A 15,742-nucleotide genomic window follows, 5' to 3' on the forward strand; every position below is an offset into this window, starting at 1 on the left:
GAAGTACACAAACATGAATGCCACTATTACAAACAGAAGAGGAAATAGTTTGAGGATTTTATTCCCACAAGTCACCTTTTTATTGTCCTTCAAATGATAATGGCCAGTTTACATTAGAACAGAATCAACACATATCCACAAGTGACAGTTGTGGCACACAACAAGAGGTATTCTGCTTATGGAATCCATTGTCTCATTTCCACCTATTCTAGAATTGGTAGAAATATTTTTAAATGAGGATCAGTTAAATAAGTTGGGAATATAAACAAAATAAGACTTTACCTTTCCATAGTTTAAAAAAACCACCACCAGAGTGATGTTGAGAGAGAGTAATCTGATTATAAATCCATTTTCCACAACCAGAATAGTGTAAAAACCAGACACAACACCCTGTAGGACAGAATAGTTCAAGCCTTATTATACAACTGCATGTCCTTGTGACTGAGCAAGGAATGGGATATTTTAATTTAGTCCCCAAGCATCAACCTTGGAGCTGCCCTCTTGCAGGGCTGTGCACTGCCATGTTTAAACATATCTAGCGAACCACGACAAGTCTTGGGATAAACCTATTCGAAACAAGTATATACTCACAGGGCTAACTCAGCTACTCTTGTAAACAGTGACTATAAACCATGCATGGAAAGAGAAGCCTCTTATACATTAAACCCTTTGGTTTTTGCCTCAACACAAACATTTTTATGAACACTAAGAAACTGCTGTCAGTTTGATTGGCTCCACATATGAAGGCAGCAGGAAAAGGGACATCCTTTTCTTCCCAGGATGACCCATTACCTCCTTAAAGATAATCTGACTTCAGAATAAGGACAAGATGGCACAGATGACAAGGGGTGTGTCAGCTTCTCGGACCACAATGTTATTTCCCTAGACTGGCAGCATCAGTGACAACAGTCAAAAGAGCCTGGCCCCACTGCTTCAGTGACCATAGTATTTCTCAGCAGACAGAACTGTTGCCGCCACCATAACCTGAGGGAGGCACGGGGAAACTTATGCTCTAAAGTTATCGCTTGCACTTCTTCACATGAACAAAGCTTCCATTTTTATTAAACAGGTTATTCAAAATTCAACTTTTGCACTGAAGCAGAAACTGGCTAATTGTGATTTGGGTAGCTCAGATTGAACCAACAAAATAATGCATGCACATTGACTTGGTTTGAAGTGAATACTTGAAAATGCTGATAGTCTCAGAACAGACATTGGCCAACCAGCTGAACATATATTCCCAACTGTTAAAATCTAATTTTAAGGGCTTTATACAGCAAAGCTGTTTTGCAGTCCCACGACTGGAATTAGCAGATTTTTGTAAGTGGGTACATAAGCTGGAGCCGTTAAGTATGTTTCCCATTCAGATCTTATGTACATTAAAACCTTTTCCCAATTTAGCTTCCCCAAGATGCACTATGCAAGTGAGGAAAATATTTGAATCTCTTGATATCTTTGAGAAAACTACAGTTTTCTAACACCAGTCCAATAGCAGTCACTTAAAGCTGAACTGAGAGTGGCAGCAGTGATGAATTCTATTTTCCAAGAAATATAGGTCTATTTCTTCTGTGTTTCCAGCCAACCAAGCAGTGAGAGGCTTTGCTTTGGTTCCATAATTATGTTTAATTTTTCAAATTGAAAACAGATTAACATTAATTGTGCCTCATCCAAACAATTCAGAATTACTTACAAGAGATGCAGAATGTGAAGCAGAAGAAAAACAATTTCTCCATGTAGAAAACATACCAAGAAAAGGGTTAGGGTAGAACCCTAGATTTATTCTAGAAGTTGAGTTTGGGGTTTTTTGTTTTTGTTTTTTTAACAGTCCACACACAAGGAGGCCTGCACACGAGAATTCCCCCTGCCAGGTCTTCAGGTGGATTACATTGCCACCCAGCGTACTATGCGTAGAGAAGAAGTGACTTCATTCCTATAGCTGAAAAGGCAGTAGAGTCTTCAAGCCAAAATCAACTTTGTCACAGACATCAGTCCATAAAGGTTCCAGATAATGTACTTCACATGAATGACTGAGGTTGGAGGACTTGTTTTCTTTTAAACTCAAGTATCTTGAAAATTGTAAAAAAATTGGTTGCCACCTACTTTACTGAAGTCAGTTTAACTTGATTTTGCGATCCCTGATGAAGACACTTGGTTTCATTTCCTAGAAACATTCCTGATTTTTAGATGAGAATCATGATGAATTCTATGCCTGAGAAGGCTGGCTTTTCAAACACAGTTTAACACACATACAAAACCAACACCAGACCCCTAGATCATGACACAGTATGATCTGTCCAGAATTCCAGTTTACTAAGAATACCAAACTCCAGTGCCACTTTCTGCGTGACCACTGTCTCTTGGGCAGCCAGTTCACCTGGTTAGTCAATTTTTCCTCTTTACTTAGACTTGGTCTCAAGTTTTCCTTCAAAAGTATCCATTTCTGTCAGAACACAGTAGCAAATAAGTTGAGTGGCTCGAGTGACAGCACCTGCAAAAGAGGTACAACAAAATTACAAAGCAACCACTGAAGTAACACCAGTCCAATAGCAGCCACTTAACAAAGCTGAACTGAGAGTGGCAACAATGATGAAATCTATTTTCCAAGAAATACAGGTCTATTTCTTCTGTGTTTCCAGCCAACCAAGCAGTGAGAGACTTTGCTTTGGTTCCATAATTATGTTGTTTAATTTTTGAAATTGAAATTGAAAACAGATTAATATTAACTGTGCCTCATCCAAACAATTCAGAATTACATACAAGAGATGCAGAATGTGAAGCAGAAGAAAAATTTCTCCATACAGAAAACATACCAAGAAAAGGGTTAGGGTAGAACCCTAGATTTATTCTAGAAGTTGAGTTTGGGATTTTGTTTTTGTTTTTTTACAGTCTACACATAAGGAGGCCTGTACATGAGAATTCCCCCTGCCAGGTCTTCAGGTGTATTACATCAGTAGCCAGAGTCCATCTCCTTGGAGAGACCAGTTGTTGCACTGGTTCTCATCCACCGAGATCAGGGGTGCCCAAACCCTGGCATGGGCGCCATTTACAGCCCTCAGGGACCCCCAATCTAACTCATGAGAGCCCCCAGTCTCCAATGAGCCTCTGGCCCTTGGAGACTTGCTGGAAACTGCACTGATGCAACCGCTCTCAGCAGGAGAGCGACTCAGCAGGAGGGTGACTGTTCAACCTCTCACGTGAGCTGCGGGCCAAGGGCTTGCTCCACTGCCTGCTGTTTCTGTGATGCAGCAGCGAAGGAAAGGCCAGCCTTGCTTTGTGCAAGGCCTTTTATAGGTCTTGAGCTATTGCAAGACTTTCATATATATGTTACATCTCTAATATATTCATTTATGTAAATTTATTCAAATTTAAAACAAAAATTAATTTTCCCTGGCCCCCGACACTGTGTCAGAGAGATGATGTGGCCCTCCTGCCAAAAAGTTTGGGCATCCCTGACCTAGATGCTCATCCTGCCCCCTTAAGCAGAGGTCCTCTCCCTGTCCTGGCTGGCCTGTATCTATGCTGTCCAAGGCTCTAGCACAAGGATATCAAACATAAGGCCTGGGGGCCGGATGTGGCCTGCGGAAGCTTTTTATCTGGTCCTCAGGCTGTCATCTGCTGAACAGTGCTGAGGTGTTACTTCTGAAAGGGCAGCCCACAAAGAAAAAGTGCTTATTTTTTGTTGTTATTGGCATCCTTCAGTCTCGGAAGACTATGGTGTGACACTCTGAATGGTGGTTCTGGAACAGAGTGTCCTCTCCAGTGCGCGAAGCCTGGGTAAAGTAGGTATGGAGGATATGCTGTTACCCATGCAGCAAATCCCCCCTCTCCACGTCACTGAAATGATCCAATGGAAAGGCAGAGGCCAATACGGTTGGTTCCAGTGGCGTCGCAGGAGTTGCCAGAATGTGACTGTGTTCAGCCATGAACTGCCTCAGGGACTCCGGCTCTGGATTTTGCCTCGAGGTTGACTCCTGAAGCCTTTTCCATAACTGGATGTAGCCACAAGGCAGTGGAGGTTTGGGATCAGAGTTTTCCTTCTCTCAGATGAGCTGCCTTCCCAGGCTGACGAGTCCCATCTACCCGGTGGCTGTTTAGTCGCCTCTTACGACAAGTACAGCCAAACTGAGGGCCTATTCTTATCCCCAGCCCCCAGGGGCTTATTTTTTGTTATGACCTGTTTAATGACATCATTTCCTGCCTAATGACATCACTTCCAGCCCTCAGCAACCATCATTAATGCTATTTGCCCCTCGATATAAAACGAGTTTGACACCCCTGCTCTAGCACATTTATCAATGCAGAGTGAAGTCTGTCTTCACCATGAATTACTTCTACTTTTCTGCCCGCAATTCCTTCTTTCTCTGATACTTAGACATTCTGTTTTACTTTTCCCACTCCAGCCTAGCTCGCCTGACGTCTCCTTTCCTACTTTCTCTTCAGAACCAATACCAGTCCTCTAGCCCCACTCAGCCTCTCAATCCCAGGATCTCAACTCCCCAGATCAGCCAACACCGATCCAGTGGTGCCCCAACATTATGTTATCATCAGGCCCTTCAAACTGTGAGTGATGCAGATGTCCTCAGCCACAGCACAGGTGGCAGAGGCCAAAAGCTGACTTCATACACAGCTATATCAGAACACCAGCCATACTTATTACACAATTTTACCTCTTTGGCAAAATACTATGTCAGAAATGCCCCTACAACGCATTCATGTTTACTGCATAGATTCATAAAGGAAAAAATGCAACTATGCTTCTTACCTTTTCAGGAATAGCCATCACCTGGCTAATATGTCATCTAGAATGATTCTATTTTTCCCTCATTAACTGAAGAATTTGAAAACAAAAAGACACACCCAACAGAATCTTCTCTTACCTAAAACTGTACTGACAAAGGGAGGTCTTCTGGAAGCAGGCAAGTAGACTCCCATGAAGTAAACTGGAATCCCAGAGAGTGCAATGCTGATGCCAATCAAGGAATTAATGGTATCGCCATAGAGTGGCACAACCACCAGAAATACTGAGCACATACAGAAGACTATGGGGAAAAAGAGGCTCAGCTGTAAGAGGAAATACATACACCGAATAAGTAATGTGAATGGCAAATCAAATTCAAAATCAAGCTTCTCATGGTCACTAAGCTTCAATTTTCCTATACCCAAAGCACTTCTGATAGATTTAGAAAGATGAACACCTTCACAGGTGATGGCTCCAATAATTGCAGCAGAGACCTGAAGTGAAACATTTCTAAACTGCACTGAACCTATATAAAATGAGAAGATGAATAGGTTACAGTTCTCACCTTGAGAGGTCTGCGCCGATCTGGTTCCTTCCAACGGAGGTAGAGCTGACCAGCAATTGATAGCCCCACAAAAAACCAATAGCTGAAGCTGAAGTAGTTAATAAGCTGGAAGACATCTTCTACAGTCAAGTAAATGAGACTCATAGTACACTGTTGAGAAAGATGTATGCCATGGAAAACTTAGTGAAGACACTTTTGTTACCGGTACTACTTACTCCTTTTTACTAAAGTAGCCTCTTCTGGGATGGAAATGAACTAGAGAGGATCTACTTTCCTACATCATAATGTGATCCTTCAATCTGACTGAGAGCAGTGGTACTGCCAGAAATAGCTTGCAAACAACACTTCCACTGGCTATTTCACAATTGCAAGCTATTCATCACCTGGAAGTCTGAAGGCCAAATTTCTCATAGAAGCATTTGCCATTTGAATTGATACTTCAATTTGTATGGAATTTGAATTGTTATTTCATATCAAAGGGTTAAACACACAAGAGGTTATTGAAGTTTATAAAATTTTATCTTTTGCTTACAGGGTGAATTACAAATGTAAGTGCTACCAGTTCTGCCTTCACATGAAGGGTAGTGGAGAAGGCAGCATGTTTATATTTCATCCAATATTTACAAAGTGCAAAAGGCATAACTCAACGGTGTTCCGCAGCCGCCATAAAATAGGTTTTGTGGTGTGGAACATTTACAGGTAGAAATATAGATTTTTTTTTTCTTCAAGAGAAAGCGCACAGCAGTTTACTTACATTGAAGAGAAGTGCTGGCACTGGTGTAAATCTACCTATGTGGATCATAGACAAGAGGTCAGGAAGATGACCTTCCCGGGATCCTACAAAGAATAGCCTGGAAAGAAAAGTTATGGATTGTACAGTTAAATTATGCTCATTTTGAAGATTTTTACTTTATGCAACAGACATGGCTGAACTTGTCTGACCAGAAGTAATATAGTCCATTGGCGTAGCTATGCCATCTGGCACCTGGGGGCACAAAACTTTTAATATACCCCCCCACCTCAGAAGGCCTTAGAAAGGCATTTCCAGTTTTTGCCCAAAACTGAAAGTGCCTTTTTAAGGCCTCCAGCCAGTCTTCTTCCTTAGGGTTGGGAAGGCCGTGCACTGACTACCCAGGCCTCAGAAGGTCTTCAAAAGGCACCCCCCAGGCATGGCATCTGGGGCAATTGACTCCCTGGCTCCCCTTAACTATGCCATCAATATATTCAGTCCATGAGGATTATAAGTTTCTGCACATCTTTGAAGATATCTTGCATCATGGAATCTGACATCATTTACCTTATTGTAATTATATTGTAAATATATGGGTAGCCAAATGATGTACAAGACTTCATTAAGCCTTTGCTTTGTTGGATGAGGGGATAATTTCATGGAAAGGTTTACTGTAAGCCTGGAAACCAAATAGATCTTCCTTCCCAAAAAGGAAAGGGCCGTAAATCTATTTTCTGGACATAGTGCTGTCTTCTCGGTTCTTCCATCAAACACCCGCTCTCTCCTCCCTTGTTTTCTAAAATTCTATGCAAAATAGTTTTGAAGAATCCAAATGCCCCAACACTGAGCTTTTGAACTTCCATTAAAAAAGGAACCTGTACAGAGTAGATAGCGAGCTTAATGTGCGCAGAAGGATAGGTATAAATCCTGTTTCAGCAAGTGAGGGGAAAAACAGTGGACTCACGGTGACCTCAAAACTGTGTGGAGTTTTGGATCCAAACTAGTTCATGACAATCTGTGCACAGTAAGTTCGTTTCTTGAATAAATCTGTTGAAACACCAAATGTGTAAGTTGTGTGCAACTGTTAGCTCTGCCTTCTGGTTTAATTTTGTTAGTTGGGTTTGCTGCTATTGGTTTTATTTTAATTTTTAGATGTATGTCGTCTTGGAAAAAGGAGAGATATAAATGTTTTAGAAAAAAACATGCAAGTTACAGTGAGCACAGAATTTTAATTCCCTCTACCCCACCTCGGGCAGACATGCAGCCTGGTTAAGATAAAAATGATAATTACATTACCTAGATGATGCTAAAATAGAAGCATTGAGTCCCCCAAAACAAGAGAAGGCAACAGCGATTGGAACCGTCCAGCTGAATATACCAAACACCTGCTCAGCAAATGTCTAATTAAAGAAGGAACAAAGGGGAAGAAAATAAAAATGCACTGAATGTGAATTCAAGCACAAAGAAAGATGTCACTGTGAAATGCCAGCATTCAAGAAGCAGGCAGATCAGTAATATCAAGGAAAACTTGATAAACACCACTAGCCAGTGATGGCTCTTGAGTTCAGCTCCAGTCAAACTGAATTTCAGAAATCAGTTCAGTTTTGAATTACTGTCCATTGAGCAAAGCTGGCATCAACTAGATTGCTAAATGGATATCATTTCTCTGTTTTGCACAGACAACAGACGGAGTCATCAATTACACTAGTATAATAAAGCAGGACTGGCTCCAAGAGCAACACAGACAGTAAATAGCTTCTGTAAAGAAAATCAGATATTTAAAAAACATGTTCAACATAAAAGATGCATCAACAAGATTAAAGGCCTTTTCTAGAACACACCCTGCTCCAAATAATTTTAAAAATACCAATTGGTACCCATTTCCTGCCTGTTAGGTCAACGATGTCTCCAATAGTGCTGTTTCATGAAGCACTCGACTTTTGAGAAAGTTATCTCCCATGCTACCTGAGGTATTGCTGTAGATCAGCGGTTTTCAACTGCTGGGCCAGAGGAGGCAGACAGCAGCTGTGCAGGAGAAGCGGCTGCTTTGAGCCTCGCGCAGCAGCACACGTAAAATGAGCAGCCAGCGAAGGGGCTCATTGCAACTGCTTTGCGTCTCATGCTTTAAGAAGCAGCCAGAAGCAGCCACTTCCTGCTCACGCCTGCTGCCGAATGGCTGTTGCCTGCCGCACGCACGCTGACTGGGCAGCCAGAGAAGCCTGGAGGAGCTCTGTGCAGGTGGGAGCTGTGGAATGAGTGTGAGGAAGCCAGAAGGCATCAGGCAGGCAAATCGGTACAAAGGGAGCAAAGCATGAGTCTGTCAAGGCCACCAACTGAAGGACTGGCTGGTTGAAAAGGGTCCTTGAGAGAGCCTTTTCCTTGCCACAGATTGCCTGCAACTCTCCCTGTGTTGCAAGTAAGGGCATTGGGCCACAATCCTATGCACATTTACCTAGGAGTAAGCCCCAGTGACTATGGTGACTATAGTGTGGGTGAGTGCGTAGAGTGAGATTGTTGGAATTGTAGTATATATATTTATGCTTGAATCTCAAAGGTGCATAAATTTTGTTGTGCTGTAGCACAATGACACAGACGCTGTGTCAGACCCTTTTCAGCCACACTAGACGCTGTGCCAGAACCACCATCCAGAGCGCGATACCATAGTCTTTCGAGACTGAAGGTTGCCAAGGTTTAAGCACAATGACAATAAAGTTACTATTACTACTATAATGGGGCTTACTTCTGAGTAGACATACACAGGATCAAGCTCTTGGTTGCACTCCCTCGAATATATGAGCAGCAATTAACACTTCCCTCTTCTTTTCTCCCCTACCCCCATGTCATAATCATAGTTAATACCTCTCACTGTCCCTTCCCTCACTCGTCCCCACCTTCCAAAGTTCAGAATCAGTTGCCTCGCATTCTCTCTCCCCACCACACCATTTGAATCCTGCACTTGATTCAATCATGTCTCCTCATGCTACTTACCCCACATTTCTCCAGTATGTGCTCAGTCTGACCGCTCTTTGCCAACACTTTCTGGCACTTCGGATAGCAATTCAAACACCCTACTTCAAAATATTTTTCCTCCTTTCCAAAAATCCCATATACTTCCCTCTCCAAGCTTCTTTTGAATTTAATTGTCATGTAATAATTCCATTGTATTAATTATAGCAATTAAAAATTAATTGAAATGTAGTAATTTAAGTAAAAAACTGGCAGTGTGCCTTGACAATTTTAATGCCTTGTCAGTGTGCTGTGAGCTGTAAAAGGTTGAAAATGGCTGCTGTAGATGAACAAGTCAGTACTGAGATACATAGTTTCATCAGACCAGGGGTTTTCAAAGTATGGACCAGGAAAACTTGGCGCTCAAGATGATGGATGCAAAAGATTATTGGTGCAATGGACTATTCTACCTCAGTAATTGAAGAAGCCAAGTCAGACGTGCATTGGCCAGCCCATTTAACAAAAAAAAAAAAAAAAAAAAGCTGAAAACTACTGGATCAACACCCTATAATCTAGACCAGGGGTGTCAAACATAAGGCCCAGGGGCCGGATGCAGCCCGCGGAAGCATTTTATCTGGCCCTCAGGCTCTCAGCTACTGAGCCATTCTGAGGTGCTACTGCTGAAAGGGCAGCCCACTTGAAAACTGAGCTCTCCCATATCTTGAATATGATCAAGATATGTATATTTTCTCTTCTGACATTAGCTACAAATGAGTTCCCAAGTGAGAAAAAGTGCTTATTTTTGGTTATGACCTGTTCAATGACATCACTTCCTGCCTAATGACATCACTTCCGGCCCTCAGCAGGTATCATGAATGCTATTCGGCCCTCTGTATGAAATGAGTTTGACACCCCTGATCTAGACTTTGACTTGACAATTCAAGGAGTGCAACGTCTCCTGAACCACAGGCAGAACATGGTAAAAATGGAATAAACTGAGTAATAAAAGATTCTAATTAAGGCTAAGGCCCCCATAATGCTCCCAATTAGGACAACTAATTCACAAATAAGTGCATATATCTATGAATTTCAGCTCAGCAGCACTCTTAACCAGGGGTCTCCAAACCCTTGTCCGGAGGCCAGATGCGGCCGTGACAAGCCTCTATCTGGCCCGCAGCCAGCCTCTTGTCCCCTGAAAGCCTCTGGCCCACTCAACTGTACATGACCAGAGCTATGCTCTGGTTGTGTCTGGAGGGTATTCTGAGGGCCAGCGAGGTTGAATGATAAACTCATTCATTCATTTATTCACTCATGTAAGTTCCATCTCTAATTTATTTATTTAAATTTTATATTTAAATTTTTTTTCCTGCCCTCAACACCGTGCCAGATATTTGATACGGCCCTCTGGTCAAGAAGTTTGGAGACCCCTGCTCTAAACTGACAGATATTAATGAAATCTGAACGAAGAGGCAAGATGTGAGGGGCTTCTGACTTCATTTTTGAGCCTGGAGTACTTATATTTGGGGATGCTATTAACAGTATTTAATAGATTCTTAAATCTATCCTAGATTAATCTCAGGAGAATAAAACAACACTGTGGCACTTTATGAAAGTTACCATATTTTAAAGACATAACCTGAATTACTCTTTGTACCTCTAAATGATAAAGGTTTCTTGGCAAATTCTGACCTAGATCCTTAGCATGAGTTTAATTTGTTTTCGAAACTACCTTACATCTTTAAGTGCTCCATAGTAGCCTGTTTTCTGCAGCAGGAGTAGCAAGATTTCGCATGAGACATACATACAAAATAGATCAAAACACATCTGATGTTGGTGTAGTGCAGTGGCTAAGATTATATGTTGTCAGGAATTCACTTGGCTTCAACCATTTATTTAAACGATTTCTACCCCACCTTTCCTTTGCTAAAAGCAACGTCCAAGGCAGTTTGCAATGTATCGATTAAAAAATAAATAAATAAAAATACAATAGAGAAAAAAAGAAAATACAACAATAGAAAAAGGAAATACAATGGGGGAAAACACCAATTGGAGGAGGGCAAAAATACTCAAAGAACTGCTATAGAGGCACAGGGGGCAGAAATCCCAAAAGCAAAACGAAACAAAAATGTTTTAAGCCCTTGCCAAAATGCCACGAGGAAGGGGGTAGATCTTAATTCCCCCAATAGGGAGTTCCATAACTGTGGCGCCACTACTGAGAAGGCTTGCCCCTGTGCCACCATCCCCCTAACTTGGGAGAAAGGCGGCACCTGTAGGAAAGCCCCCTCAGATGAGCTAAGAAGGCAGGCCAGAATATATGGGAGAAGGCAGTCCCTCAGATAACCTGGTCCCAAACCATGAAGGGCTTTAAAGGTCAAAACCAGCACCTTGAATTGGGCCTGGAAACGAATGGGCAGCCAATGCAGTCACCGAAGCAGTGGCTCGAAAGAATCAAATCACCCAGCTCCAGTAACCACTCTGGCCATCACATTCTGCACTAGTTGCAGCTTCTGAACTGTCTTCAAGGGCAGCCCCACATAGAACGCATTACACTAATTCAATCTTGAAGCCACTACAGTATGGAACACTGTGGTCAGGACTGATCGACTCAAGTACAGTTGCAGCTGGCGCACCAGCCAGAGCTGAGCAAACGCACCCCTGGCCACTGCTGTTCACCTGGCTCTCCAGTGAAAGCTGTGAATCCAGGAGCACACCTGCTCCTGCCAGGGGAATGCAACCCCATTCAGAGCAGGCAGATGGCTCAGTACCTGCATCAACGATTCCCTGACCAAAAGGAGTTCTGTCATTTCTGTATTCAGTCTCAACCAATTGGCCCTCATCCAGACCCAAACTGCCTCCAGAAAACACTCCAGGACTTCCACAGCCTCCCTGGAATAAGATAGTAAGGAGTTGGGTGTCATCAGCATATTGGTGACACTGCATTCCAAATCCCTGGATGATCTCCCCCAGTGGTTTCATGTAGATGTTAAAAATTTAATTCATTTTATTTAATTCACTATGGCTAATATCTAAATTTATTATCTAAACAAGTTAAGAAAGTTTAATTGTGGTTGTGGCCAGCAAACCAGAATTAGAAACTATGGCAAGATGGTTTGCAAAGCATAGTTAGGCCCAACGCCTGAATTAATATTTGCATACTTATATCCATTGGTCCACCAGTACAGACTGCTGCATGATATAAGTAGGAGTTGCTTGTGCTCCAAGAGGACAAAAAACAACAGTAGGCAAGCAATTCTAAATCCTGGTTGTACATCTGGGAGCTTCCAAACTCTCAGCCTCATTTCTGTATCTGCTTTATGAGGATGATAATGCTGATTGATCCACCTTGGAGAGCTGCAGCAAGGATTACTGAGATAATTCAGTACTATGTATGCGTTTTGAACCCTTTTTCTTCCCTGCCAAAATCAAATACCCTGCATCTTATCCATAAGAATGGACATTTTGATATGCTAAAAAAAAAACTGCAAACACAAAATGACTTTTGTTTCAAACTAGATGCATGAACACAAGTCACACAAAATGGCAAAGTAATGGTTCATCCTAAGAGGACAAAAGGTGTCTTGGGACAATGCATATTTCAAACAAATGGTCTTTTTTTAGGGAAGACAGAAATTGCAGTGTTTGACCATACAACTATGGTCAAATAACACCCTTCTAACTCATCCCAACTCTCAGATCTCATACCAAATCTCAGCATCTCTTCTCTTCAGCGTTCCCACCTCCTATCTTCATTCTCTGCTCAGTAAGTTGCACTCAGTGCTGAAGTTGAAACTATGCACACTGATCTCTCCCCCTTCCTCTCATTTCTAGTGCTCCCTCTTTCTACATCTCCCTCAATCCTCCCTTGCCTTTATCCCCAAGTGTGTCCCCTTCAATATAGTATTCTATTACCTCTCTTCTCTGTCTCATCAACCTCTCTATCCCCTTCTGGCTCACTCCTTGCCATATCCAAACATACCACTGCTTCCTCTGCTCTCAAAAACTCATACCTTGACTCAGTCTCATTCAACACTCAGTTTCCCCTCTGCACTTTACCTCCTTTAACTCTTAGAATATGCTACTTATTCCTGCAGTATTGTCTTCCTCTCCTGCAACTTTTCATATTCTCTGAACTAGCTTCTGCTCTCAGCACTATATAGAAGCTGCCCTTACCAAGATCATCAACTATCACCACACTCGAAACTAAGATTGCTGGGCTGGGGCACCTTCCTTATGAGGAAAGGCTACGGTATTTGGGCCTCTTCAGCCTCGAAAAGAGATGCCTGAGGGGGGACATGATCGAGACATACAAAATTATGCATGGGAAGGATAAAGTGGATAGAGAGATGCTCTTTATACTCTCACATAACACCAGAACCAGGGGACATCTACTAAAATTGAGTGTTGGGAGGGTTAGGACAGACAAAAGAAAATATTTCTTTACTCAGTGTGTGGTTGGCCTGTGGAACACCTTGCCACAGGATGTGGTGACAGTATCTGGCCTGGATGCCTTTAAAAGGGGATTCGACAAGCTTCTGGAGGAAAAATCCATTACGGATTATAAGCCATGATGCGTATGTGCAACCTCCTGATTTTAGAAATGGGCTATGTCAGATGCAAGGGAGGGCACCAGGATGCAGGTCTCTTGTTATCAGGTGTGCTCCCTGGGGCATTTGGTGGGCCGCTGAGAGATACAGGAAGCTGGACTAGATGGGCCTATGCCCTGATGCAGTGCGGCTGTTCTTATGTTCACTTCCAAATCCAGAGATCTCTTCTCAGGCTTCATCTGCCTTGATCTCTCTGCTGTCTTTGATTGCTCTCTATTGCTTGACATCCTTTTTGCCCAACATCTCTTAATCTGTTCACTTGGTTCTCTTCCTACCCATCTAATTTCTCTTTCCCTAATTCCATGTGGGAAGCCTCTTCCTCCACTTTCCTTCTTTCCATTAGGGTCCATCAGGCTTCTGTTCTAGCCCCTCTCCTATTTTCTCTACACACTGTCCTTGGATGACCTCATCACATTAAGTACCACCTGTACACCAACAAACTTTCTTCCTCCCTCTAATGCCATAACTCCAAGTGCCTCTCTGATATTTCTGCTTGGATGTGTCAGTGCTGACAACAAAAACCTCTTTCACACACTTTAAATGTGTGGGCAAGGAAGAAACAAAAAACCGTTGCTTAACCATTGCTTAATCCAATGCTTGGAGCTAAGGTGGAGTCACCTAATAAAGGCAGAGAATGGAAGATGCTATCTCTCATTTCCTGCCTTGTTAAGAAAAATGCCTGTATGGAGGTTGTGGGAATTAGCAGTTAAACTGACATTTCAGTTGAAGATCAGCATTGTGACAATAATCTTGCAGCCCTAGTTCAGCCACTGTCTATTGTCCCATGTCTCAGGTATGGTGTCACGAGGTTGAACTCTTTACTTCTGAAAAAGCAAAAGTGCAGGTGCTTTAGATAGTGGTGTCCTCCCTTTAAGAGAATAACTAGCAGCAGTAATCCCGATTACCATCGGGATTGCACGCAACTCCCTCTTGCTCAATGTAAATTCTGCTCTCCCAAATGGAGTGTTCAGAATCAACAATTTGAAAGAAACCAGCCTTATGAAGGAATGAAATAATTGTGCAACAAATAATATGTGGCAATGAAGTTTCCATCCAGTCCAAAACAAGGAATCACATGTTGGTATTTGTTTTTTTTCCTGAACTGAAACATAGGTGTTGTGCAAATGAACACACAAGTAGAATCTTGCTCTCAAATACCATCCAGAGCCAACGGACTTATTCAGCTTGAAACTGCTAAAGAGACGAAGATACAGTAACTCTTAATATTTATTAATTTTGAAACATTTACAGTCTGTCTTTCCTAACCCAAAGGGAAAGCTCAAAAACTCACAATATTAAGATAATTTAGAGCATAATCCAGAGATTGTGCTGGGCCAGCGTAAGTCCCTTACGCCAGCCTGGGAGTGTTGCAAGCGTGCTGCAAGGCACATCTGCACCTCCTTCTGAGTCAGCCGGACCTGTGCACAGATGTATGCTGGCCTACAGAGGCGAGATTTGGCCTCCGCACCAACATGGACAAGTAAGTTTGCACCGGCCATGTCGGGCTGGTGCAGGGGTTGGAGGGAGAGCGGAACGGAGGCGTTCTGGAGTGGGGGGAGGGTGGGAGGCAGGTCGGCCTGTAGGTAGGCCATGGCTAATTTGCTTATTTACAATTTTCGGTGTCCATGAGGGGGTCCAAAAATGGATCTCTCGCAAATACTTAGGCCCCACAGTTTAACTCCCCCCCCCCAATTATTCTGTTATGCAGTAGAGTTATGTTTTGGAGAGTATCAAATTCAGCTATCCTAGAAAGAAAACTTCTACAATAAGAGAAAGCTGACCTTCAAGTGCACATGCTTTAACCTGCCGGAATTTTGAGAAGTGGGGTTTTGTTTCTTCAGGATCTATGTGCAAGAAGAGCCCAATGCAACTTAATAGCTTGGACTCTCAATTTTTTGAGCTTGAATGGCCCTGAACTACATGAATGGCCCTGAATCAGATTAAAGTAGGCCACACAACTTAGAATGGAAGAAAAAGAATAGCTGACACACACACTCTGGAAGATATAGCAGTTATCAGACTTACCACCGCCACTGCATCACTAGAAAGTACAGCATTAATATCCAGTACTGTATAGTACGCTACATTGGTCAAGATGTAGATAACTGTCACAATTGGCATAGAAACTGCAATTGCTAGTGGCAGGTTCCTGGTTGAAC

The 15,742-nt window shown here is 42.5% G+C and overlaps 1 protein-coding gene across 1 annotated transcript in view; it reads right to left on the reverse strand.

Moving 5' to 3' along the window:
- Nucleotides 1-70: 70 nt before the first annotated feature.
- The window catches only part of SLC7A6 (solute carrier family 7 member 6), a 43,762-nt gene continuing 28,090 nt past the window's right edge, over nt 71-15,742 (reverse strand). Inside the window, exons 5-10 of the mRNA XM_066637090.1 lie at nt 15,609-15,732; nt 7,330-7,433; nt 6,058-6,154; nt 5,304-5,453; nt 4,878-5,061; nt 71-2,488 (exon numbers count right to left, since the gene is read on the reverse strand). Coding sequence (XP_066493187.1) covers nt 2,397-2,488; nt 4,878-5,061; nt 5,304-5,453; nt 6,058-6,154; nt 7,330-7,433; nt 15,609-15,732 — 751 coding nt within the window. The 3' untranslated portion in view covers nt 71-2,396. The remainder of the gene's footprint in view (nt 2,489-4,877; nt 5,062-5,303; nt 5,454-6,057; nt 6,155-7,329; nt 7,434-15,608; nt 15,733-15,742) is intronic.

The sequence above is a fragment of the Tiliqua scincoides genome, chromosome 9, assembly GCF_035046505.1.
Source record: "Tiliqua scincoides isolate rTilSci1 chromosome 9, rTilSci1.hap2, whole genome shotgun sequence".
Taxonomy (NCBI): Eukaryota; Metazoa; Chordata; class Lepidosauria; order Squamata; family Scincidae; genus Tiliqua; species Tiliqua scincoides.